Source organism: Equus quagga, chromosome 2 (assembly GCF_021613505.1).
Source record: "Equus quagga isolate Etosha38 chromosome 2, UCLA_HA_Equagga_1.0, whole genome shotgun sequence".
Lineage (NCBI taxonomy): Eukaryota > Metazoa > Chordata > Mammalia > Perissodactyla > Equidae > Equus > Equus quagga.
The window spans coordinates 123,798,793-123,824,431 of NC_060268.1; the positions used below are offsets into that span (position 1 = coordinate 123,798,793).

The window sequence follows — 25,639 nt, forward strand, 5'->3', positions numbered from 1 at the left end:
AACTTACCAGTCTCCCACCACTCCATCGGGCCGCTGAGGCCAGTGTGGGGTGAGGAGGAAGAATTTGGGCCCCTAGGTGGTGGGCTGGGATCTCGCCTCGCCCCCGGGCCCCGCCCGCCACAGGGGCCGCCCTCGCCCCTCAGTGGGCTGGCCCGGCTCCCCCTCCGCAGGGCTGAATGGAAGAGCCCGAGTCGTCGGCCCGCCCCTGCCCGGGGAGCCGTGGCGCTTGACGCTCGCTAGACGGTGCCACTCACTGGGTGGGGGAGGGGGTGCGCCTCGGCGGGCGGGGCGCGGAGCCGGCCGTCTCGGAGGCCGTGGTGCGTCTCAGCGCTGCCGAAGGTCCTTCGGCTGCCCGACTCCTCGGCCGCGCGGCTGCCAGGCCCAGAGGCGGAGGGAACGCGAGGGGGCACCACGAGCGGCGGCGCGCCGCCTCCCCCAGGTGGAAGCGGTGGTTGGGCCCAGCTGCGGCGGAGCGTTTGCTCGGAGATGGCGGAGCCGCCGCGACGCGGCCCGAGGCCCCGAGAGCTGGGAAGCCGGGCAGCCCCGGGACGTGGCGGAGCCCGGGGACAGCGGGGACGCCGCCCAGTCCGCCGGGTGAGCTGCCCTTGAGGAGAGCCCCTCCACTCAATGTGGCCCCCACCCACGGCCGCCCGCAGTCCCTCCCCTCAGACTGCCCCTCAGCGTTGCCACCGTAACGCCCGCAGGGGCGTCCCGGGCGGCCCCTCAGTGCGGCCCAGCGCTCCCCTCGCCCTGTGCTCCCTCCACTAGCCTCCCTGTAGTAACCTCGTGCCCCTCAGCTCGCCCCTCAGTAGGGGGCTCCTCTTCCCCTCGGGGTTCTCCCAGCGCAATGGCTGCCTCGATGTCACCCAGACTCTTTCGGTGCTCCCCTCGCCCCGTCTCCTTTAATGCTCCACGTTTGGCTTTCTCTACATATCCACCTGTGACCTCGTATTCCTCCTCAGCCGGCTTCCTCCAACGTGACCCCAGTGTGCTAGCCCCCCTGCCCGTGTCGCTACTCGGTCCCCCCTCCTCCCACAGCACCTCACTGCTTGTCTCCAGCGCGCGGCCCACGCCCCCGCTTCCCCAGTCGCTGTCACTGTTGCTCTCTCCCAGCCCAGGCCTGGACGACCCCTTTGGTTTCTCCCTCAGAAACCTGGCACTGCTGCACACTCATACAGCGTCCCCCTCACCCCGGGTTCCTGCTTCGGTGTTCATCATCCCACCCCACACCCTACGCCAGTACGCCCTCAGCACCCCTGCCCTAAGTGTTGCTGCTGCTTCTAGGTACGAAGCTAAAATGCAGTGGTTAAGAGCAGGGCTATGGAGCTTGACAGGCCTGACTTTGAATCCCAGTTCCTTCACTGACTGAGCTGTGTGATCCTGGGCAAATTACTAAGCTTCTCTGGACGCCAAATTACTCATATGTAAGATGGGGTTGATAATAGTATCTACCTCTTACCTCTTAGAGCTGGTGTGAGCGTTAAATATACGGAAAGCTCTTAGAAGAATGTGTGGCAAAGAGTAAGCTCTTAGTAAATGTTAACTATTCTTAACATTATGGGTGACACATCCTGAATATCTGCTTCCTCTCAGTGACTTCTTCTCACTAGTGTTTTCCCTAAAGAATTTCCTCTAATTCTTACAATTTACTCCTTCCTAGCGCCGTTTTGATCCTCTCCCAGCTCTCTCTTCATGTCAGTTAGCTTTACCCATGCCAGAGATGAACTACTCTTAAATCATCTCTCTCAATTCTGAAGGGCCCTGTCTTTGCCTAATCACTCCTGAGATGTGTGTGTTGGGGGGTGGGTGGTAGAGAGGGATTGCCAGCCACTGGCCCAACTCGGAGTGACTAAGGTGGGGAGAGCGACAAAGTTTCTAGAAGCAGTCTGTCTATTTAAGGAAAAAAGTCTGCAAAATTGTGTCCTTAAAACTGTTTTCTGATCTTACTGTTCTTCTCTATTATTGATTGGATACGACTTAAGCTCCTGTTACTTTCTGTTATCCAGCCCCACTCAGTTTGCTCTGTTTTTAGCACCATTTCTCTTTCCTCTCGAATTCCCCCACCATAGTGTCCACCTGACTGCAAGTTCGTTAGTGCCGTTAGCCTGTGGTGTTGGGTCTGATTGGTGAGGAAGATTAACAGACTCGTGAGTTTCCTCTTATCTGATATTTTGTTGGAGCTCAGGACTTATGGGGCTTTCCGTCCCTTCCTCACAGGAAGACCAGAGCTCCTGCTGGCTGGCCAACTGTACTGTTACCAGCTGGGAACTCCTTTCAGAGCAGGTTCATTTTCAGCCTCCTGGGCTGTTTGGCCTCTTGTTGATAGGAGATTTGTTCCCTTCCTGTCCTTGAATATACTGCTCTAACTCTGAGCTTAGCGCAGGGAGGAGAATTTAGACAGTATTCTAAGAAATGGAACAAGCTGTGAAGCTAAGGTATGAGACTCAGATTGTGTTGTTTTTCTACAGGAGCTTTTTTTTGGAGAACAAATCATCCTGTGAGCAGGAGGTAAGAGAGATGGGGTGAAGAGGGGGAATAGATTAATGACACAGTTTCAAGGAGAGAAGTAACCCATCAATTTCTCTGTCTTACAGATAGTGAGGGCAAAGATTGTGAACTTTGCTGACCTCTGACGTGAGGAGCTCAGCTAGGACTGAAGGTGGAGCCTGGCTAGATTTGCATCCTGAAGCCATGGGCCAGTGGGCCATGGTGACCTGAGACCAATGGACTCTGTCCACTTGCCCCCTGTTGCCCTGTCTACCTCCCCTACCCTATTCTAAGGGGACTAGTCTCCACCTCTTCAGGGAACTGACCTTGCAGGAATCCCTTTCCCCTATTTTTCCATCCTTCCACTCTCCCAAGAGAGCCCCAGCCTATAGAACTCCTACTTCCCATCCCCTGAGGTGGTCCCCGTTCCTCCGTCCGCTCCCCCGCCATGCTCAAGCTGTGGAAGGTGGTACGCCCAGCTCGGCAGCTGGAACTGCACCGCCTCATACTGCTGCTGATCGCTTTCAGTCTGGGCTCCATGGGCTTCCTGGCTTACTATGTATCTACCAGCCCCAAGGCCAAGGAACCCTTGCCCCTGCCCTTGGGAGACTGTAGTAGTAGTGGTGGGGCAGCTGGCCCTGGCCCTGTACGGCCTCCACTCCCACCCCGGCCCCCGAGGCCTCCAGAGACAGCTCGAACGGAACCTGTGGTCCTTGTGTTTGTGGAGAGTGCATACTCACAGCTGGGGCAGGAGATTGTGGCCATCTTGGAGTCTAGTCGTTTTCGTTACAGCACTGAGCTGGCACCTGGCCGAGGGGACATGCCTACACTGACTGATCATACCCGTGGCCGCTACGTCTTGGTCATTTATGAGAACTTGCTGAAATATGTCAACCTGGATGCCTGGAGTCGGGAACTGCTAGACCGGTACTGTGTGGAGTATGGTGTGGGCATCATTGGCTTTTTCCGAGCACATGAGCATAGCCTACTGAGTGCCCAGCTCAAGGGCTTTCCCCTTTTTCTACACTCAAATTTGGGGCTCCAGGACTACCAAGTGAATCCTTCTGCCCCGCTACTGCATCTCACACGCCCCAGCCGCCTGGAGCCTGGGCCCCTGCCTGGTGATGACTGGACCATTTTCCAGTCCAATCATAGTACATATGAACCAGTGCTTCTTGCTAGCCTTCGGCCAGCTGAGCCCCCCATGCCAGGAGTGGTGCCTCGCCGGGCCCACCTTCCCACTGTGGTACAGGACCTGGGGCTTCATGATGGCATCCAGCGAGTGCTCTTTGGCCATGGCCTCTCCTTCTGGCTTCACAAACTTGTTTTTGTCGATGCTGTTGCATACCTCACTGGCAAGCGCCTCTGCCTGGACCTTGACCGCTACATCTTGGTAGACATCGATGACATCTTTGTGGGCAAGGAAGGTACCCGCATGAAGGTGGCTGATGTTGAGGTCAGTCTTTTTGTTGACGCAAATTGCTTTCCTTAGAAGTTGTTTGAAGCTCTGTCCTATCAGACTCCCTTCCTTGATTCTGAGCTTGTCATAGGTATACACCCTGCCCTTTCCAGGCAGGAAGAATGCTACTTCTCATTTTTCTCCTGCTCAGTCTGCTCTCTCCTGATTTCTCATGTCCTGCTACTCTTCCCAGGCTCTGTTGACCACCCAGAACAAACTCAGGACCTTAGTCCCCAACTTCACCTTCAACTTGGGCTTCTCGGGCAAGTTCTATCATACTGGTGAGCCTACGCCCTTGCTCCTTCAGCATGTCAGTCTTAGTTTGATCTGTCCCTTCACTGTCCATCTTCCTGGGCAGACAAGCTGGAGAAGAGGGGCAAGGTTTGGGGTCAGAGTACTGTGAGGAGCTTGCAGTGGGTATGAATTTAGGTTTGCATGGGTGGCTGGAGGGCAAGTTGGTAGTGGGGCAAATACAGTCTTAGGTGGGCAGAGGTCAGCAATGTTGTTCCCAGGATGGAAGCTGGTCAGTGTTGTTGCAGAAAAAGGAGGGCACAGGGGCTGACTTGCTGTGGTCAGTGGTCAGTGTGTGGTCATAGGGACAGAGGAGGAGGATGCAGGGGACGACATGCTGCTGAAGCACCGCAAAGAGTTCTGGTGGTTCCCCCACATGTGGAGCCACATGCAGCCACACCTGTTCCACAATCGCTCCGTGCTGGCTGACCAGATGAGGCTCAACAAACAGTTTGCTCTGGTGAGACCCTTGGATCTCTCTTCCCCATACTTTTCCCCAGAAATAATGCTTCCTTTTCAACTTTCCCCTAAGGGGGTACCCTTTCCCTACCCTCTCCATTTTTCTTTCTGTGGAGGCATCCCCACCCTCTTTACCCGCTACACCCCAAACCTCACCAGGTCCTGGTGAGAGTCTGTGCCATTCCCAGGAGCATGGGATTCCCACGGATCTGGGGTATGCTGTGGCCCCCCACCACTCGGGCGTGTACCCTATCCACACGCAGCTCTATGAGGCCTGGAAATCTGTGTGGGGCATCCAGGTGACCAGCACTGAGGAGTATCCCCATCTCCGCCCTGCCCGCTACCGCCGTGGCTTCATTCACAATGGCATTATGGTGAGGGACTCCCCATACAAACTTGAATCAAACTCTCACATTTAGACAGCCCCCAACCTGCATTGACCTTTGTCTTGTCAGCTTCCAGTCCAAGTTCATCCACATAATAGGGGGTAGAGGGGTGAAGAGTCATAATGCACATAGTAAGAGCTTTATTGCTATAACTTAAGACTTAGTCCTCTACAAATGCAGGGAATCCTAATGCTTCAGGATTTTTGTCCTTCATCTACTTCACATTCTACCTTTCAAATTTCATCTATCCCTGTTCCTTGTTTTCTCTCCAGGTGCTGCCACGGCAGACATGTGGCCTCTTCACTCACACAATCTTCTATAATGAGTACCCTGGAGGCTCTCGTGAACTAGACCGGAGCATCCAAGGTGGAGAGCTCTTTCTGACGGTGCTGCTTAATCCGGTAAGGTGCCTAGAGGAAGGGCTAGAAGATTGGCGAGCCAAAGTGTCTGCAGGCTGGGACTTTTGCTCACCAAGCCTGATTCTGAGGTGGGGTAGGCTCTCCAAATCTGACATGCAGGCACCCCCTTACAGATTAGCATCTTTATGACGCATCTGTCCAATTATGGAAATGATCGCCTGGGCCTGTACACCTTTGAGAGCCTGGTGCGCTTCCTCCAGTGCTGGACACGGCTGCGTCTACAGACCCTTCCTCCAGTCCCTCTTGCACAAAAGTACTTTGACCTCTTCCCTCAAGAGCGAAGCCCCCTTTGGCAGGTATGAGTGGAGCTCAGGCTGACCAGAGACATGATGGGGGTGGGGGTTGAAGGCAAGATTGGGCCTTATCTGATTCTTGGCCTCACCGTCAGAATCCCTGTGACGACAAGAGACACAAAGATATATGGTCCAAGGAGAAAACCTGTGATCGGCTCCCCAAGTTCCTCATTGTGGGACCCCAGAAGACAGGTGAATCATCCTTAGCCAACTTTTCTTGCCTTGCCTTAAACCCAAAGGATTTTTTGGCCAAGGAACTCCCTTCTCATACCCATCTCTTATTAATCCAGTCTCTTGAGACAGTGATTCTTATGATTCTTAACCCTGGTATATCAGAATCACCTGTGGAGTTCTTTTTTGTTTTTTGTTTATTTGGTAAGATCCACAAGTGATTGTGATGCACAGTCAAGGCTGAGAACCACTGTTTTAACCCTTCCCCGGGCCTCTCAGACTTTCCTTCTCTCACTCTAGTTTGGCCAAAGGGGATTTTACTACCCAGAGTGGTTATTTTCTCACCTCCTTCAAGCCATGTTGTTGAGCTGCTGCTCTCCTACAATGGCCTGTACTTTCTTTCCCATTTAGGGACCACAGCTATTCACTTCTTCCTGAGCCTGCACCCAGCTGTGACCAGCAGCTTCCCCAGTCCCAGCACCTTTGAGGAGATTCAGTTCTTCAACGGCCCTAATTACCACAAGGGCATTGACTGGTGAGACTGGGCACCCTTGGAATGCTTCTCAGAGCTCTCCCTTCCCCGAGAATATCCCATTCCACCTTCTACCAGCACAGATGTCTGGCCCCTTTACTCTGCAAATTCTCTGCCTCTCCTCTGTGCTACTTCCTAGGTACATGGACTTCTTTCCTGTCCCTTCCAATGCCAGCACTGATTTCCTCTTTGAAAAAAGTGCTACCTACTTTGATTCAGAGGTTGTACCACGGCGGGGGGCTGCCCTCCTGCCACGAGCTAAAATCATCACTGTGCTCACCAACCCTGCTGACAGGGCCTACTCCTGGTACCAGGTGAGCCTGAAGCTAGGGGCACATTAAGGCTTAAGGGAATGAGGGTAGGGAAACTAGTGCCTTGGGGAGGGGTGCCTGTGCTGTCTGTTCACCAGACAGGAGTAAGGGCAGAATAATTTTGTCACACCACCAATACCTTCCCTTCCTATTCCTTGTCCTCCAGCACCAGCGAGCACATGGAGACCCAGTTGCTCTGAACTATACCTTCTACCAGGTGATTTCAGCCTCTTCCCAGGCCCCTCTGGCACTTCGCTCCCTGCAGAACCGCTGTCTTGTCCCTGGCTACTATTCCACCCATCTACAACGCTGGCTGACTTACTACCCCTCTGGACAGGTACAATTCCCCAATAGCCCTCACTGGGGTCTCCCTTCCCCACCTCTTCCCTTCAGCCCAGAGGCTCCTAAGGAATACAGTGGGAACCACATCCCTCTTCCTTTAGTTGCTGATTGTGGATGGGCAAGAGCTGCGTACCAACCCAGCTGCCTCAATGGAGAATATCCAGAAGTTCCTGGGTATCACACCCTTTCTGAACTACACACGGACCCTCAGGTGGGAGAGCATGACCCAGGGGAGGAGGACTATGGGGGAAATGGGGAAGCAGGTTGACCATGTCTGTTTGGAAGAGACATGGATTTGCCTGTCTCACAAGGAGAGACGTGTCCCCGGGGGCTGGGAAAGGTAGTGTACATTTATGGGGCTTGGATTTCTTTTCTCCCTGCCACCTAATGGCCTCTTCCTGTCTAGCAGGTTTGATGAAGATAAGGGATTCTGGTGCCAGGGACTTGAAGGCGGTAAGACTCGCTGTCTAGGCAAGAGCAAAGGCCGGAGGTACCCAGATATGGACACTGAGGTAAGTAAAGCCCGGGGCAGAATATTCCTCTCCCACCTCTGAGATCTGATTTTGTGTCCCACTCTTAACCATTTCTGCCTTCATTTTTCTCCTATCAGTCCCGCCTTTTCCTTGTGGATTTTTTCCGGAACCACAACTTGGAACTGTCGAAGCTGCTGAGCCGGCTTGGACAGCCAATGCCCTCATGGCTTCGGGAAGAACTGCAGCATTCCAGTCTGGGCTGATGTTCCAGCATCCTGTACCAGCAAAAAGCCCCTGCTTCCCTGAGGCACAAGCCCAGAGCAGGGCCCACAAGGGGTATGAGAGTGGCCTGGCCCCTCCCCCTTCTACCTCAGTGGCCCCCAGGCCTGGGATGGCTAAGAAGGGAAGGGCATCCCTTTCCCATAGCTATGGGGTCTAATAAAGGGGCTTCCCTTGATACCCCACATCATGGTACTAGGCACCTTCAACCCATGGTCTTAGAAGGTGGGAAGGAATGAGAGGGTCCAGGCAGGGTGTAGAGGAACGTCTTAATCCAATGATTTCCCTCTTCATCCCCAGCAGTGTATGTATTTATACCTGACTATGGGAGGGACCCCTTACTGTGGGATCAATGGGATCTACCTGTGGCCTGGCCTCCCTATGTCATTCACATTGAATGGGGATGAGGTCGGACAGTGGCTCATAGAGCTGAGTATGAGCCCTAGCTGTGGGCTAGAAATGTCCTTAATAAACATCCTTATTTTTCTGTTTTATCTGCCTCACTGGAGTGGGAGAAACCTAGAATAAATATCAGACTTTTCCCCTGCCTCATTTCAAGGTTCATCTGCACATGGAGGGAAAGAAGGGAAAGGCCCAGGCAGACTAGAGTAAAAAAGGAGTTTATATATTTATAAATGCCAAATAAATACCAGAGGCCACCCAACGCCCCCTCCCAGACAGGGCTGTCTCCCCCAACCCTAGGCTTCTAGGGTCTGAGACATCTTGGCCCCAAGCTACAGCCCAAGAGCAGCTGCCAGCCTGGGCTACCAGGGAACTGAGTGAGGATGATCTGTCCAGCCAAGATTCACTCCCCCTTTGTGAGGGACCCCCATAGCCACAGGCCTGTGTCCCTGTATAGGGCCCTAGCGGGGCTAGACTCAGGGGGAGAAGGTGGTCATCTCGAGTGAGACCCGCTGCCACAGCTCCTTGGTCTGTTTGCTGCGCTTGAGGTTCTGCAGGATGTCGTTGAACTGCATCATGCCCATGGGTGTCAGGCAGAAGGCGCTGCGGGCACTGCGGATCGCATTCACAAAGTCGTCGTAGTCGGCAGGGGTCAGGTGAATCAAGCGGTGGTGGATGTACTGGAGGAGGATGTACAGAGGATGAGCCACTAAGCACAGAACTAGGCCCCTCCTCCCTTGCATGCTGGGTGAGCTGTTCCATGCCTGCCAAGGAGGTGCTCCACCCTGCTCCATACTTCCTGGGTTGTCACCTGCATGTATGCCTGTTGGCAGCGCTGCACCAGTTGGTGGAAGGCCGGGGCACGCAGGTGGTTGTGGGCATGAGCAGGGCTCAGCCGCTGCAGCGTCTCCATGACGATCTCCTGCAGCACAAACGGGCTCAGCACCCCCTTGGCTGCCCCCACACAGAACTGGTGCACGTAGTTCACTCCTGGGGGGCAGGGGGAGGGGCATGAGACGGGGGTGGCCACCTCTGCCCTAGGGACCCAACTTTTATCTCTCAGCTCTGGCCTGGCAGAGAGCCTCCCTCCACCCCAGGAGCTGAGGTAACCCCCCACCCCCCGCGCACGCACACATACCCGACCAAGGCCTCAACTCTGAGCAAGAGCTAGGAAGGAGGTCTGGGATAGGAAGGTGGGGGAAGTGGGTGGGGGCGGACAATGGTCCTGGGGAGGGGAGGTGTTACCCAGCTTTGCTGCCAGCCCCAGCAACCATTTGACATCATCAGTGTAGGGGGGGGAGCGGGAGAAGTTGTTGGGGTGATCATTGTGTGCCCGGCGACCCAGCATCTCCAGTGCCAGCATCCCTGGGAGAAAAAGATAGGCACATGGTGGGGCTGCATCCTCGACACTCTACCCCAACCTGGCACCTGACCCCATAATAAACTAAGAGGTATGGGGGGAGAGGTTACTGAAGAGCCTCTGGCACAACTGTAGGTGGGGGCACAGAAAGGGACTTCCTCTCACCAACACGGTAGGCAGCATGCAGGTGGTGTAGGCTGTGTGGGTTGACAGGCTGACTGTGCGTCTCTTCCTCGGGTGGTGGAAAACCCCCGCTCACCAGCGGGCTGGGCTGTGTGGTCAGGGCAGGCAGCGAGGCACCCTGGATGGCTGGAAATGTGGACGCTGGATGGACACTGCTCACTGAGAATGGGATGAAAGCCATTTAAGGACCTCGGAGACCAAAGAGGGGCAGAGAGAATTTCGTCCCTACCTCCCCTGCCCAGTGTACCTCCCCTCCATTCACCTGTTCCCTGTCCCCACAACTCACAGGCCACACTGGTGGGCAGTGGGAGCCCTGGCTCTGTGTGGTAGGGATGTACTGTGATGGGTGCCATGGAAGGGACGGGGAAAGACACAGCAGTGGCAGCAAGTGAGGGAGGAGTCACTGAGTAAGGGTACTGAGCCCCCAGGAATGCAGGATGCACACCCTAGAGGCAAGGAGAAGACGACAAGATAAATTACATTAGGATGTAGCTCTTCCCTCTTCGTCTCACAACTGGGTATCCCTACTTTCTTAGGCTGCATCCCCCAGACTCCCACCACCTCACCAGGACTCTTGGAACAGCCCTATTATCCTCCCAGAGTATCCTACTCCAACCCCATGAACTCCCAATGTTCTCCCACGTGCCCAACCCCCCAGTAGAACATTGGTCTCACCTGTGGGTATGCAGAGCTGGGCACAGGGAAGACGGCAGGCCGGGGCATATGAGGCATGGGGTGGGCAGGGTGAGCTGGGTGGGTGAGGTATTGAGGGCTGCAGGGCAGGTGGGGCTGTAGAGCCGTGTAGGGGTGCAGGCCAGGGGAATGACCATGCCCCAGTCCTGGACCCGGATATAAACTGGACCCCACCGAGATGACTGGCACCACTGTGGCTGCTGCTGTCACTGCTGCTGCAGCCACTGTAACCGGCTCAGTCCCTGGGCCCCCCCTGCCCTCAGGCAGCCCCCGCCCAGCCTCCCCACCTGCCCTGATCCCACTGGCACTACAGCTTGTAGCCCCTTCACGGGCTGTGGATGAGCCACCTGCTGTTTGCTCATATAGCCAGAACCACTGGTGAGCAACCTCAAACAACACTTCGGGGTATACACCCCCACCCTTAGCCGCCTCTTCCACTGCCATGCAGGCCTTCTCCAACATCAGGTTATCCTGGAAGGGAGGGGCATAGAGGGTTAGCCGGGAAGGGCTTTACTCAGGGATGGTTTTAGATGACATTCCAATGCCTCCCTTAGAATTGGCTGGTTCTCTGGGAGGCATCAGAGGTCAGGGCCAATGCTCAAAGTCAGTGTCAGAGCAGTGAATGCTTCACACAGATACTGAACAAATAACTACTTGCTGACCAGTAGAAGTCAAGACCCAGGTTATAGTCCCAGTTACAAACTAAGTTAGCCACTCCCCCCAATCCAAGTCCCATTATCTCCCCTAAGTATTCCATCCTGGTGATCATCTTGGTCCCTGAACTACAGACCTCCATTTCCTTATCTGTAAAATAAGAATAATCCTAAACTCAGAGTTGTAAAGCAAAGGAAGTAACAGATGTGAAAGCATATTAATACGTCAAGTGTCACTGTAAGAGGAAAAACTGAATAGTTTGTGAACTCCAGGATATGGGAATCAAGAGCTGGGTCATCAGCTTTTCCCATGCCCATCCTCCCTGCCCAGATGCCCCAAAGCAGGTCCCCGGACTGCCTGTAGAAATACCTGCTCCTTGCACTGCACCAGGGCCCGCTGGATCTCATTGGGGTTCAACGCATGGGCATGAGGGAGGCAGCTTAGGGCTAGCTCTGCTGCTGCCCTCACCATATTGGAATCTCGTGCCCGTGATGCCCTGTCAGCCAGGGATGCAACCTCAGGGGGCGTCAGGTGCCCATCCCAGCACTCTACCAGTATAGTCAGGGCTGCACTGCCAATCTCCATTGCCTGGCCTTCAGGGGAAGGAGAGAAATGCAGAGTGGGGTTAGCATAGCACCTCTGGGGAGTGGGAATGGTATCCCTCCTATCAGATTAATAATCCACAAGGATAATGCTCTTTTCTCTTATCAATTAACCCCCCTCCCATACCTAAATCAAGACATTGGATTTACCTGTAATCCAGGAAACGTGGGAAGAATAGGTACGTGAGAGCCAGTTAGGAGAAACAAAGTTGTGCAGGCCAAGGGCATAAAGCCCAATCTCGAAGGCGCAAAGGTGCAGGTTGCGGTGAGGACCCTGGTGGCCCCCTGAGGAAGATGGATGTGTGAAAATGGAAGTGCTGCTGTTGCCTCCTGCCTTGATCAGCACTGTCTTCGCCAGCTCGAAGTAGAAGTGTGCAGCTGCCTCTGACGGCTGATTGGGTACATGGGGGGCATGACTCTCGGGACGACGGCCCTTGTACCTGAAGGGGCAATGGGGTAGGGACGGGGATTGGGGTTTCTCTGAAATGGGTGTCCAGGTAGGTTGGGTAAGACTAGGGTATAAAAGTGAGGATGTTGCGGGGGACAATAGTTGGATTACACTAGGGATGTGGCTCTGAGGGTGAGCCAGATCAGAGGAGATGGGTATTTCTTCCCACTGACCTGCCAACTTCAACTGTCTTCGCCCGAGCCCCTCCACTGGCACTGGCCCGGCGACTTCCACTGGAGGATGAGGAGCCAAGGGAGTCCGAGGAAGAGCTGCTAATGCTGTCACTGTCCTGTCCTCGACCCCAGGAGGTAGGTGCCCAGCCCCCTCGAAGTGGCCTCCGGCTTAAGGTGGGAGAGCTATCTGATGTTGTTTCAGGGGCACTGCTGTCAATGCTGGCCATGCCTAACCCCACAAGACAAGTCAGTCTCAGAAGGCAGACTGCGACCGTCAGGAATATCCTTCCCTCCATGTCATCCCACAGGCTGGCATACCTGTGTGCTTCTTCTTAGGCCGCCCTGGGGAGCCCCAGCCCCGTCCATTGTAGCCTCCACGACTGCCAAGAGCCAAGCGGCTAGGAACCTTCCCTTCTGGCCTTGGGGTCAAAGCTGCCTCAGATGGGAGACCCTCACAGGGGGAATGTGGGGAACTCTCTAGGTGGGGAAAATAGGACACTGGGATGAGCCCAGGAAAGGGGATCCCAACATGACTCCATACCATTCATCCCCCCTGCCCAGTGCCCCCACCTCACCAGGCACATTCTTCTCTGTGAAGCCCTCAGCGGGGCCTGGCCCAGCCCCTGCCACACTCCCTGGCTGAGCAGGCCCTGCAGAGCCTGAGGTCAGTGGCTGCAGGGCCCCTGGGGCAGATGGGGCCCCATGCTTTGAAGGAGACCTCTGGCTGGCTGTGGCTGGGCGGCTAGATGAGTAGAACGAACTCAGTGTCTGTGGCTTATGCGTCTGGCTCTCTCGGTCCAAGAGTTTGTCTAAGATCTGGAGGACAGAGAAGCGGTGACAGGATGCCCTTTATCTCCTGACTTCTATTACCTTTCTTTCTCCTTGAAACAGCTTAAAACTATCTCCTCAGGAAGGCTTCCCCAGTAGGAGAACCTCCTGAAAGAGAGGCTGGGTTACATATCCTGGTGTCTTCTATAACACTTATCACAGGGCTGAGTATATTGATATTCAATAAATATTGAAATAAATGAATGAATGAACAAATTACTTTATGCCCTTTGCTTCTCCTTCACCCCTTGCCCAAGCACTCCTATAAGAGTCATTGGTCTCTCTTGTGCTTTATGAGGTGTACCCAAGATTCTCCACTTATTTCTTTACGGGCAGAATAGACCTTTTCTCATTGTACTCCCAAGAAAGGTGGTAAAATCTGCTCTCTTTGCCTGTCAAAATCCCTGTATCTCAATCTCTTACCTTTTTGAGTTTGGCCTGGTCATCCTTGTAAGTGATCATTAGTGCCAATGCCAGGTCACCCTTCTCCCGACGTGTGCCTTCACATAAGAGGGGGTGCTCTGCCTCACTCACTGTTGTCTTCATGCCTGTGAGAAGGAGGAGCCCATGGGGACTCAGAATGGCCATAACTCCTAAGACAGCAAAGATAAACAGGCCAGGGCTCCCCAGCCACCAGCATGTGAGGCAAGGAGTTCTCCTGGTCCAACTCACATCCCCTAGGGAAGGTCCCCATTGCCTATTATATCCAGCCTGAGCTCCGGTCTGCTTTTTAAGACCTTCATAACCTAGCCCACTCTACCTTCCCAGCATACCCATCACTTCAGAGAAGATGGACTCTCATTAAGATGTGATTGCCCCTGTGTAAACTTTACTCATAGTGTTTTTGTCCCCCTACCTAGAACTTAACTGATCTTTTAACCCACATTCCATATTCTACCTCCTTCCTGGGGCCTTTCCCTAGATTTCTGTTTTGCTGTCCTTCTAACACCCAACACCCATAGCACACATTTCTGCCCTAAATTCTTGACTGCTTCATAGGCATTACTTGGTTCATACATGTCATCCTGGCTTTCCCATTACCATAGAGCCCCTTCGGAACAAAGCCCATGCCTCATGTCCTTCAAGGCCCGAGCCAGGCTTAGCTCACAGACATGCTCAAGACACTGACAGACTCACCCAAGGCAGCAACTGCTGCTTCAAATCCCAGCTCCTCATCCCCAGGCATCTCATTGTTCCAGTTGCGACTTGGGGGCCGGGAACCCGTGGGGGAAACCACTGGATAAAAGTTGAGGTAAGTCAGGCAGATACAAGTAGCATGAAAAGAATGAAAGGGAGGGAACACAAGACCCTCATCATTCCAGACCCTCCCATGAAGCTGCCTCATGAGTCCTAAAGGCGATTCAGAGCCTTGGGGCTCTTGGTTTTTTCTTCAAGAAAGCTACCCCTACCCTAGTTCCTGATTTGCTGTAGAATCAGGCACCATACCTGGAGCACAGAGAACATCAAAGATGAAACTGGCCAACATGAGAGGCAAAACAGGCCGATAGTCACAGAGTGTCCCCTCCCGAAGTTCCTCTGCCCGGCACCGCATGGTACTCATCTCACTTGGACCCAAAGGAATCTTCTTGAGCAAAGCGGCCACCTCAGACTCCTGGTATGCCAGCTTCACCTAAGGGCACAGGAAGGACCATAGACCTCTAACAGCTCACTGGAGATCAATGGAGACTTCAGTACAAGGCTCAGACAGAATCTCTGACCTCCAAGGCCTTGGTAGAAGCTGGGGGCCTCTGGAGCTCCAAGGCAAACATGCCAACTCGGAAGGCCAGGTTGTGATGCTCTGGGCGCTCACTTAGCACTGTCAACAGGAAGGCTGCCTTGGTCAGGGTGTTGGTAGCCACCCAGGTCTGACGGCTTGTAGATACCTTGTTCTTCTTGCCCTAAAGAGGGAAGCACAAGGAGGCAGGCAGATGAGTCTGACTCACCTTGGTTGAGGGAGAAGGAAGCTCTCACTTGGGGTGGGGCATGGGAGAGGGTTAGGGATAAGTGGGGAGGGAAAAGGTGGGCGGTCTCTCTCACCTTGGCAGGGGGCGGCTCTACCTTGAGGTCAGGTGGGTTGGCTAGCAAATCCTGGGCAAGCTCCACAGTGAGACGGGAGGCCTCACTGCTGTAGCCATGTGCATGCAAGGCCTCAGCACAGGCAAATAATACCTGGAGAGAGGACATGGGCACCAGACATATTGAAGCCCCAACTTCCGGGGGCAGGACACCATACTCACTCATACAGCAAACATCCCCAGAGCACCTGCTATATATGTGGGCTCTATGCTGGTCCTGGGTGTACCACAGGAACTCACAGTCTGGTTAGAGAAACAAACACACAAACATACAAACCAGTGTGAAGCCAGCCGCTACTGGGAAAGGTCAAGAGGGGAGGTGAGTGGGATACCTTACTGGGACTTGGGGCAGAGAGGCAGTCTCAGGGAAGACTTCCTAGAGGAAGTGATCACTAAGATCTCTGAGACCTAAAGAAGGAATAGGAGCTAACCAGGTAAGGGAAGGGAAGAACATTCCAGGCAAAAAGGCCAATTTGTGCAAAAGTATGGATGCAAGAGAGAACATGGCAAGTCACAGGAATGGTGCAACTGACTGCAGTATAAGGGACAGAGTAGCTAGATGAGGCTGGAAAAGCAAAGATCAGACCAAACGGAGCCTCATAGGTCATGCCAAGGATCTTCATTTTTATCCTAAGGGCAATGGGAAACCACTGAAGAGTTTTAAGCAGCAGAGTGACACAATCAGATATTGCAGGAAAATCAATATGGAAGCAGTGAAGAGAATGGACTGCAAGCAGGGAAGCCAGTTAGGAGCCTGCTATAGGACTCGAATAGTCATGCTATGGTCCTGACACTCCCAACTAGAGCCAGATGGCCCCTCTCCCAGCTGTGGCTAAGGAGCACCCTCATAGTCCCCTCACCTCCATGCGGCTCTCCTGCTCCAGTGGCTTCAGCCCAGCAAACAGGTCGTGCTCCTCCCCAGCCCCGCCCTCGGCCTTCTCTTCCTCGCCCCCAGCCCCATCCTGGGCATTCAGATAATATGCCTGGTAGTCATCATCCTCCTCTCCAACAGCAGGGGCTGTCTCTTTGGTTTTGGGGAGCCCATTGCCACTCTCATCTGTGGAAGGGAGGTCATCCCGGGTACAGACCTCCCCAGGCAATAGGCCAGGGGGGCCAGCAGAGGCTGTGGGAGGCTCAGGCCCTTCTGAGAAGTACACGCCACCATCTTCTTCATAAGTATCTGGGGGTTCAGGAAGGAAGGTGGAAGGGCCTCGGGAGCCACCAGGGGGAGGGCAGGGTGGCGGGCTCTCAGGGAATCCGCCAAAGGTGCTGGCCTCTGCACCCAGGGCGAGGCTGCTATCATCCAGGCTCAACTCGGCCAGATCCGGCTCCAGGGAACTGTCTTCACTGCTCAGCCGTCGCTTGCTCCCACCGCCTGTGGAGCCCTTGCCCCCACTGCCAGCCCCACCCAGTGCCTTGGCTTTGCCCCCACCTGGACCCGTCTTATGCAGAGCCTTATCTCCCCCCTCAGCTGAGAGGCGGCGGGGACCCCGCTGCGATGAGGGGACCCCCTCACCCAATCCCTTGCGCTTTGCCCCAGGCTCCTTGGGCCGCACTGCTGGCTCAGCAGGAAGAGGGCGAGGCCGCTCCCGAGATTCCTCCAGGCCCCCAGATCGGGAGGCACTTGACCGAGGAGGCAGGGCCCGGGCCCAGCACAATGCCAGCTTCCGGTCAGTGCCGCTGTAGGTGACGCCGGGAAGTGGGTAAGCCTCTTCCCAGTTGAAGTAGCAGGCCTCCACTGCAGGCCGGAAGCCAGGGAAGAGCCGCTCCAGGGTCTTCTTGTGCTGTCCCCGCTTCACATTCTCAATCACCTTTAGTTGCCACTGGCGTAGTTGCACGCACAGTTCCCGGCGGCTGTGGGAACAAAGGGGAGGAGGCTGCGGAGGGCTATACTCTGCACCAAGAAGGGATGGGAGGGGATGGAGTAGGCATATATCCTGGAAGGGGGGCACAGGGAAGGACCTAGGGAAGCACTTTTTAAGCCCCACAGACATCACTCCAACACTTGTGAGTTTTAGAAAGCGGGTGCTATTTAAGGGAGAGAAGGAAGAAAGAAAAGCACTCATAAATCACTGGTAACCCTAATGCTCAGCACCTCCCATTGCCCTAGGACTAGAAGAATGTACGTCTTTATGTATACAAGGAGAAGAGGGCTCGGTCTGTCCTAGGCTGGCCCAGTCTCCAAGCTGTGGTGAGCTTAGGGGGAGACTCACCGCTGGGGGCTGAGTGCAGGGTCCAGCACAGCCAGCCTCCACAGTGTGACCATCTCGTCACACATGCTGGCACATGCATGGGCTGCCACCTCTGACTGCCCATTGCTACGGCCTGTGTGCCCACTGGCGCTGCTGTGTGAGGCTGAGGTGCGCACGCTGTACCACCAACCTGTTATCTGGAAACAAAGAGGGCTCTGAGATGAACCTAATAGCTTGGAGATAGAGTAGCCCTCCCCAGTGTCCCTGTCACCAAGAGGGGAATAAGGTTAAGTGAGGGAGAGAATGAACCACCATGGGGCTACCCAACTCTGGGGGATTACCTGTTCATAGGTGAGGCACTGGTCAGTGAGGATTTCCAACAAGGGAGCAGCATTGCTGTCCCTCCGTTTGAACATCTCCCGCACGATGCTAAGCAGGTTCCAGACGCCCTCTGGCTCACGGCCCCTCAGAGGGCGCAGCAGACATGCCCACTCAGCAGCAGCCGGAGGCTCCGTGGAAGACAAATACATGGAGTTCACATCACTGTGAAAGTAGCAAAGTGGAAAATGATGGCCCTAAGATGGGGCTGAATAAAGCAAATGAAAGTGCAACAGGGCTTTGACACATAAGGCGCTCTGACCCAAAATAGAGAGTACAGGGAAAAAAGAACGTCCATGCCAAAAATTCTTAATCTCCCTCTGCCTCAATTTCCCAATCTCAAATGAAGAAAAATAGCTCCTGTTGTACCTAGCAGACCACTCTGTGACTACATAAAATTATAATTGTGCACTGATTTCATTAGTGACATCTTCTGTGTGCCAGGCACCGTACCAGTGCAGTGAATAAAAGGTGGAAGATGCAGGTATTAACAAAGTATCTATCAACAGCCTGAGAGATGCTCCCCTTCCACCACAGAAACAGGCATGAAAAGATCCAACTTACCTAAAGACCACAGGAGAGGGGCCACAGAACTTGTGCAGTGTCTTCTTGATGTTGTCAGTGAGTGTCGATTCATCCAAATACCAAGTACTCTGGTCGGAGGCTGACGGCCCTGCTGTGGGGTCTGGGGACGATAGGCAGTCAGTCACCTAGAGATAGGGGCCTGGATTTGCCTGACAACAGCAAGCCTTTAGTAAGTGGCACTCTGCACTACCAGCTTGCTTTCTTCCTACTGCCCTTCTTTCTCACCACACTCACCTGGGGCTCCACACACTGTATTAATGGCTGTTGACTGGGAGGAGAGGAGTTCATCCAGGAGACGCTGGGCTGTAGGGAGGATCTGAGGAGGAAAGGGACAAAGGCATAGGTGACCCAGAGGCCTGGGCCTAACAGGAAGGCTGATATGCTGCCCTGGAGCTAGTTGGAGGAGGGTGTGCCAACCTAACTCACCTGCTGAGGGAGCTCACTGATGAGGTACTGAGCAAACTTCTGCAACTGGTCCCTCTGCAGCCGAGACAGGGATTCTGAGACTGGGGCCCGCAGGCAGACTGCAGAAGCCTGAAGGGGTCAGAGAGAAATGGAACAACCTGAGAAAAGGCTCACTGATGCTGGAGCTGGGGACAGAGAGGCAGAGTAGGGGAGGCGAGGGGGCTCACATTGTGGCCAGGCATGCAGCAGAGAAGGGGGGGATGGAGCGTAGGATAGGGCCGGGATAAATTGGGAGGGCCTCACGTTGTGGATGCGGAAGAGACAGAGTGCCACGACGTGGGTGCACCATTTGGCCCCAGCCCCACAGGTGCAGCTGCAGGAAGTGACCCGGCAGCGGTCAAACATCACAGCCACATTGTAGGCCCCTTTAGGGGGGACCATCTGAGGTGGCACCACTGTAGCACTCAGGTGGAACCCTGGGGAGAAACATGGGTATGGTCAGGGAGAGCTGCCAAGACATAGGTCTCTGCCCTTGACCCTGGCCCTGCAGTTATTCAGACAACCTGCTCCAGCTTCTTGCAGTAGGTCCTTAATTCATAACCCAGGAGATAAGAAGAGCAGGAGGTACCACAGGGCATGGTGAGACTCTTACCTATCTGCAGTGGGTCCTTCACAGCCCTCATACGGAACAGCTGATCCCCTCGCTGGAACTCATCTGCACTGCCGTTGGCCAGGCAGGAATACAGCCTGGGAGTGAAGAAGACAATACAGCCACAACTCAGCAAATAACCTACAGACCCTGTCAGAGACCACAATGCCCTGGGCACTCTCTCTCCAGTGTCACTCCATCCAGGCTCTCCCTCCTCCCCTTGTCTTCTGCTTACCACAGCCCCAAATACAGTATCTCCTTTGTTCTACAGGAAGCCCAGCATATGGTGTGGAACATCAGGACCCCACTCCCAGCCATCAGTCCTTTAGCCTCACCGAATATCCTCTTCATTCTCAGGGAAGCTCCAAAAAGCAATTCGGAGCTGTAGCTGCTCAGGCACTGGTGGGTAAACTTTCTCCACCACTTCAAATGGGATATGAAATGCCACCTGTTTTGCTGACAGCTCCACCAATGGGATCACCAGTCCATCTTTGGAAACAAAGGTTGAGGTGAAGAGAAAGAGAAGGGGAAATGAAAAGGGCCATGATTACTTAGCACCAAGGCCTATGCCACATCTAGGGTCCCACCTTCACTAAGAAAGAGAGGGGAGGGGCCAGGGCCAGCCTGGTGGCACAGGGGTTAAGAGCGCACATTCCACTTTGGCGGCCCAGGGTTCGCCAGTTCAGATCCTGGGTGTGGACATGGGACCGCTTGGCAGGCAATGCTGTGGTAGGCCTCCCACATATAAAGTAGAGGGAGATGGGCATGGATGTTAGCTCAGGGCCAGTCTTCCTCAGCAAAAAGAGGAGGATTGGCGGCAGATGTTAGCTCAGAGCTAATCTTCCTCAAAAAAAAAAAAAGAAAGAAAGAGAGAGAGGGGAGATTTGGATGAAATACCAAGGGGACCCTCCTGTCTGGATATACTAATTCTTAAGACTCCATCTGGGGGAGAGGAGCTAAACAATCCCTAGCCCACAGTCTGCTACCTAAGGTCTGAAACAGAGGATATCAGAAATATTCCAGAAACTCCTGACCAAACAGGTGTGTTCCAGGATCCTAGCAAGTAACCCCTCCCACATGGATTGGCATCTAATTTCCCATATACCTAGCACATTAGATTCATATTACATTGTTAATATCTCTCCTCTGGCATTCTCTTCTCTAACTGCTTTTTTTACTGTCGCTTTTTCTCTAGATGACTCCAGGCCTCCATCTAAAGTGGGAAGATAGGCCAGAGCCCAGAAGAGTTGAGAGAGGGACCTCCAGAAGCAAAAGAGTCTGCATTTCTTTTGGCACACCTGAACCCTGGCTTCCCACAATGGAAGCCTGGGGTGGGGTGGCGGTGGGGGGGCAGGGAATAGGTTATCCCAAGGGAACATAGCTGCTGCTCCTGGATCACCTGGAGAAGGATGAAGTTACCACTCAAAATTTCCCACACTGTTTTAATCAAAAAGCAGTGAAACACAACAGACTGCATATCTTACCAAACTGCTAGTCAGATTAGAAGACAGATCAGAAAATCATGGAGCTGAAAGGAACCTTTTTTAAAAAATTTTAATCTCCTTATCTTACAAGTGAGCAACTGAAGGTAGCCCAGGAAGGAATGGGGAAATGACATGCTTTCCTAGATTTTAACCTATTCAGGTAGATAGCAATATATTGAAACTCTTCACTACCATCCTCACCATCTTCAGTTACTTCTCTCAAAATGAAGGAGCTCTAAGCCCCAAGGCTACCCACACATGCCAAAATGAAAGAAGGGAAAGGCCAGAGATGACCCAGAGTGAAAATGCCTATGATCTGCATGTGAGTGTGTGTGCATGTGTGTGTGTGTACATGTGTGAACACAGAGCATATACTATCTCTCCAGCTGAAGTCGAATACAACTCCTAAAAAGTGACACGTGTAAATTTCTCCCTGAACCAAAGGGATGCTAGGAATCTCTGGAGGGAAGTTTGGAAAACAGGACTCTTGGAATAGCCAGAGTAGACTCACAAATTAAACCCTTTAACTGCTGAAAAAAGTTTCTCTTGAGGCCCAGGACAAAAACTCCGCCATGAGAATGGCAGGGAAAGGATGTGGTGAGTCCCGAGCCTGAGGGGCTTCTCTTACCATTCTCCTTTCTATCTCCTTTAATAAAAGCAAAATCCTTCACAGCACTAATCAGTTAATTCCCTGAAAGACTCACAAATGAAAGAAACTCACGGTGAAAAGCAGGAAGAGTGTTTCATAAGGAGACTCCAGAGACAATTACCCACACTCTTTCCCAGGCCCCAGATGATGTAAAGCTGAGGCTCTAATCCAGCGGTCCCAGCCTTGGCTTCTGACAGATGTTCCATATGGCCAGGAACCAAGTCTCTGATCTAAACCTATGTGACATCTCCTCTCACAGGCCAGTTCACCACCACTTTCCTCTAAGTGGAGTCCCTTCGTAGTGCAACTGGGATCAGAGATCATCACCCTGAATCAAGGAGCTCCCAATGCACTTTGCAATGGGGTGACACACCTAAAGTGGTCACTTTTTCATAGTCTACTCTCTACTCACATCCTCTTATGTCTACTTTCTGGCTTGCCTCAGGCTAAACTCGGTAAGTATTCCCAAGTGTGAGAGGAGATTCTTCTCCCTTACCCCATTTCTAAGGCCAATGAACGACAAGAGATCTACTTTCTGTCGCTAATCTTATCCAACCCAGGATTTCCCAGCCATCACCCCAACACACACACACACACACACACACGCTGGTGTGGAAAAGCCAACCCCAGGAAGACCGGAAAAGCGAGTCCTGAAGTCTGTTCTAAGCTTGGGACAGCTCGTGGTCCGGGACAGCTCCTGAGCAGGGACAGCTCTCGAGCAAGACTGGAGCAGGGCCTGCCCGCTCCCTTCCCCCGCGCTCACCCTCACCTCGCATTCTGGTACCGCCACCGCCACCTCCACCGCCGCCGCCAGTGGGGGAATTGGGCCCCGCTGACTGTTTGCGCCATCCCCGCCAGTTCTGGCAGAGGCTCTCGGCCTCGGAGATGAAGGAACAGAGCGAATCCTCCTCAAAGCGGTCCGAATCCTCGAATGAGAAGCGCTCTCCATCCTCCCACTCCGCGAACATCAGCTCCATGGGGCCCGCACCCCCCTGGGCCGGGTCCCCCCCCGCGGATCCGGGGCCTGGGCCGCCGGCCGGGGGCTGAGGGGAGGCCCGGGGCCTGAGGGGCGAGCCGGGGCTGGGAGTGGCCGGGGCGCTCAGGGCGGCCGTCCCGGGCGAGGATTTCAGGCCTGAGAGAGATAAGGTACAGTGCCTCGCCCACCTGCGAGGTGCAAATAGGGATCGTGGCCAGTCTCGGAGACTCAGGGCCCGGACGAAGCGCTCGGCAGCCGGGGCCTCTCCTGGGCTGCGGCGCCGCCTCCCCCATCAGCTGATCTGAACTTCCGGCCGCGCCGGCCACCACCACTTCCGCCCTCGCGTGCTCGGCAACCGGACCGGGTACGGGCGGATGTAGGGGATCTGTTTATTTAATTGCTGCATTTCCTGCTTTTTTTCCTCGAGCGCACCCTCAGATATCATTAGAGGAAGCCAACCCTCAAAGGTATACGAAATAACTACAGATCCCAGCGATAACTCGGAGTCCATAATGTCCCTAAGGAATAAACAGCCGCCACGCATGACGGGAATCGTAGGCTGTCAACAGACAACACAGAAATCACCGGGTGGAGTTACTGTCCCAACTCCGGATAGGCCCCGAGCCGCAACACATTGTGGGAATTGTAGTCCAGAAGTCTGCATTCCATAAGACTATTTTATAGGGTCTAATTGGGGAAGCACTAGGAAAAGAAGGCACTTTATTTCAGGAAGTGATTGTACTGTTTGACAGTGGGGCCTTTGAGTCTAGGGGTTCTTAGCCTTTTTTTTGTGCCACAGACCCTTTCCTAGCCTGGTGAAGTCCCTAGACCCCCGCTCCCTTCTCAGATTGTAAATGCACAAAATATTAGAATTACAAAAGAAACGAATTATGTTGAAATACAATTATCAAAATATTAATGAAAAATTTTGTAGGAGCTGGCCCAGTGGTGCAGCACTTAAGTTCACACATTCCGCTTCAGCGCCCCGGGTTCACTGGTTCGGATCCCAGGTGCAGTCCTATGCACTGCTTCTCAAGCCATGCTGTGGCAGGCATGCAACATATAAAGTGGAGGAACTTGGTCATGGATGTTAGCTCAGGGCCAGTCTTCCTCAGCAAAAAGAGGAGCATTGATGGCAGATGTTAGCTCAGGGCTAATCTTCCTCAAAAAAAAAAAGTTAAAAAAAATTTGTAACATGGTAGTAAGTTTTTATCTACACATTAAATAAGATCTAGCACTAAGTGTAATTACCATAATTTTGAAGCTAGTGATGAATATAAATAATATTGAGATATCTGTAACAAACTGTAACACGATATGAAAATACTGATTTCATATAGGTATTGCTAATGGTACTGTGGTTTGTTTCCCACAGTCCTAACTGAAATGCTAAACTCTGGTTGTGGTTAAAGATAAAAGTTTTTCCCATCCATGTTCACAGACCTCTTACTGGGAGTGTCTTGACCAGAGGTTAGGAAGTCCTAAGTCTAGTTCAAAGTGCCTAAGTACTAAGCTTCTTCCTATAGCTAAAAGCCTCAGCTTGCAGAACCAAGCAATTGCCCAATTGCTGTACCTATGGTGTATGAGGACTACTAAAAGAGGCAGCTGTGGCGGGTCAGGGAATCAAGACTCATCTTTATCTTAATAATTATCCCACTGGAGCTTTAAACCCCACTGATCCCTTCGTCCATTTAATACTGTGAAGTACATAGAAAAAAAGTTAACTCAGTTATGCCTGAAAGGGGAAAGTATACATAAATGCTATACAATTGTTTCTAATATCAGGGGGTCAGAAAAGCACATATCTTCCTTGACTTACAATGGGGTTACATTCTGATAAACCCATCATTAAGTTGAAAACATCGTTAAGTCTAAAATGCATTTAGGGGTCCGGCCCCGTGGCCGAGTGGTTAAGTTCGTGCACTCCGCTTTGGTGGTCCAGGGTTTCACCAGTTTGGATCCTGGGCACAGACATGGCACCGCTCATCAAGCCATGCTGAGGCGCCATCCCACATGCCACAACTAGAAGGACCCACAACTAAAAATATACAACTATATACCAGGGGGCTTTGGGGAGAAAAAGGAAAAATAAAATCTTAAAAAAAAAATTTTAAAATGCAATTAATACACCTAAGCTACTAAACAATCATAGCTTAGCCTAGCCTACCTTAAACGTGCTCAGAACACTTACATTAACCTACAATTGGGCAAAATCATCTAACACAAAGCCTATTTTATAATAAAGTGTTGACTATCTCACACAATTTATTGAATTTTGTACTGAAAGTGAAAAACAGAATGGTTATATGGGTACAAAATGGTTGTATCAGATGTTTACCCTCTTCATGTGTGGCTGACTGGCAGCTGTGGCTCACTGCAGCTACCCAGCATCACAGGAGAGTATTGTACTGCATATTGCTAGCCCAGGAAAAGATCGAAATTCAAAGTATGGTTTCTACTGAATGCATATGGCTTTCTCACCATCATAAAGTCAAAAAATCGTAAGTCAAACCATCGTAAGTCAGACCATCTGTAAATGCCTTCAGCAACCAGGTAGACAACTTAATGAGACTTAATAAGAGAAGTGGGCAGGTGATACACAAAGAAGATAATTGCCAATTAAGTCTCTTTCACCATTTGGGAGAGTCCTGTGGCCAGCTCCCTGGAGAATGGAGACAAATGATAATCAGCTCTACTTGATCATTGCTATGTGGGAATAAGAAACTAGGGTTGCCAAATCTCCTGTTTTCTTTCTAAAAGCTAAAAAGTGGATTCTTTATGACATTTTCCCTATTTTTGAATGTGGTCAGTTAATTTAAAAAAAGTTTTAACTGTGTGAGCCAAATAAAATACATCTGTAGTATCTTTCGGTCACGAGTTTGTGAACTTCTGATTATTCTGGCAGCACATTGCAGGCGCTACGCACAAAATAGGTAGTCACTAAATACAGATGATGGCAACAACCAGTATATAGACAGATTTCAACATCCTTAGTGCATCC

General features: G+C 52.7%; 2 protein-coding genes across 12 annotated transcripts; one reads left to right on the top strand and one right to left on the bottom strand.

Moving 5' to 3' along the window:
• The first annotated feature begins 283 nt into the window (after positions 1-283).
• NDST2 (N-deacetylase and N-sulfotransferase 2) lies at positions 284-8,394 on the top strand. Of its 5 annotated transcripts, XM_046649478.1 has the most exons (16): positions 284-594; positions 1,285-1,424; positions 2,469-2,508; positions 2,595-3,943; positions 4,140-4,227; positions 4,543-4,697; positions 4,885-5,070; positions 5,355-5,483; positions 5,615-5,797; positions 5,890-5,986; positions 6,377-6,500; positions 6,637-6,811; positions 6,975-7,145; positions 7,252-7,361; positions 7,560-7,662; positions 7,761-8,394. In XM_046649478.1, exons 4-16 carry the CDS (start codon positions 2,936-2,938, stop codon positions 7,884-7,886), a joined length of 2,655 nt encoding a protein of 884 aa, XP_046505434.1. In that variant the 5' UTR covers positions 284-594; positions 1,285-1,424; positions 2,469-2,508; positions 2,595-2,935; the 3' UTR covers positions 7,887-8,394. The 5 variants fall into 5 exon arrangements, with proteins under 5 accessions (XP_046505434.1, XP_046505431.1, XP_046505447.1 ...); XM_046649475.1 differs by lacking the exon at positions 1,285-1,424; XM_046649491.1 differs by lacking the exon at positions 1,285-1,424 and having other exon boundaries at positions 7,252-7,324; positions 7,557-7,662.
• A 112-nt stretch (positions 8,395-8,506) lies between these two features.
• ZSWIM8 (zinc finger SWIM-type containing 8) lies at positions 8,507-23,032 on the bottom strand. 7 transcript variants are annotated; one of them, XM_046649432.1, is made up of 26 exons: positions 22,432-22,959; positions 19,865-20,018; positions 19,533-19,627; positions 19,184-19,356; positions 18,902-19,009; positions 18,710-18,791; positions 18,455-18,575; positions 17,854-18,055; positions 17,534-17,709; positions 16,181-17,174; positions 15,283-15,414; positions 14,964-15,143; positions 14,692-14,875; positions 14,383-14,481; positions 13,669-13,793; positions 12,993-13,233; positions 12,736-12,894; positions 12,418-12,646; positions 11,947-12,236; positions 11,564-11,787; positions 10,523-11,011; positions 10,110-10,293; positions 9,830-10,006; positions 9,550-9,669; positions 9,116-9,226; positions 8,507-8,984 (listed from the first exon to the last, which is right to left on the bottom strand). In XM_046649432.1, the coding sequence occupies exons 1-26, from the start codon at positions 22,637-22,639 to the stop codon at positions 8,524-8,526; spliced, it is 5,718 nt and encodes a 1,905-aa protein (XP_046505388.1). In that variant the 5' UTR covers positions 22,640-22,959; the 3' UTR covers positions 8,507-8,523. The 7 variants fall into 7 exon arrangements, with proteins under 7 accessions (XP_046505388.1, XP_046505393.1, XP_046505420.1 ...); XM_046649437.1 differs by having other exon boundaries at positions 10,134-10,293; positions 22,432-22,948; XM_046649450.1 differs by having other exon boundaries at positions 8,638-8,984; positions 9,069-9,226; positions 22,432-23,032.
• Between the last annotated feature and the right edge of the window lie 2,607 nt (positions 23,033-25,639).

Excerpts from the sequence above, each read along its gene's own strand:
- ZSWIM8 (XM_046649432.1), bottom strand. The coding sequence starts at position 22,639 with ATGGAGCTGATGTTCGCGGAGTGGGAGGATGGAGAGCGCTTCTCATTC. Across the intron at positions 14,482-14,691 it reads TGATGTTCTCTGTGCTCCAG|TGGTTTCCCCCACGGGTTCC; the intron begins GTATGGTGCCTG and ends ACTTTTATCCAG. Across the intron at positions 12,895-12,992 it reads CACAGAGAAGAATGTGCCTG|AGAGTTCCCCACATTCCCCC; the intron begins GTGAGGTGGGGG and ends TTCCCCACCTAG.
- NDST2 (XM_046649478.1), top strand. The coding sequence starts at position 2,936 with ATGCTCAAGCTGTGGAAGGTGGTACGCCCAGCTCGGCAGCTGGAACTG. Across the intron at positions 5,484-5,614 it reads TGACGGTGCTGCTTAATCCG|ATTAGCATCTTTATGACGCA; the intron begins GTAAGGTGCCTA and ends ACCCCCTTACAG. Across the intron at positions 6,812-6,974 it reads GGGCCTACTCCTGGTACCAG|CACCAGCGAGCACATGGAGA; the intron begins GTGAGCCTGAAG and ends CTTGTCCTCCAG.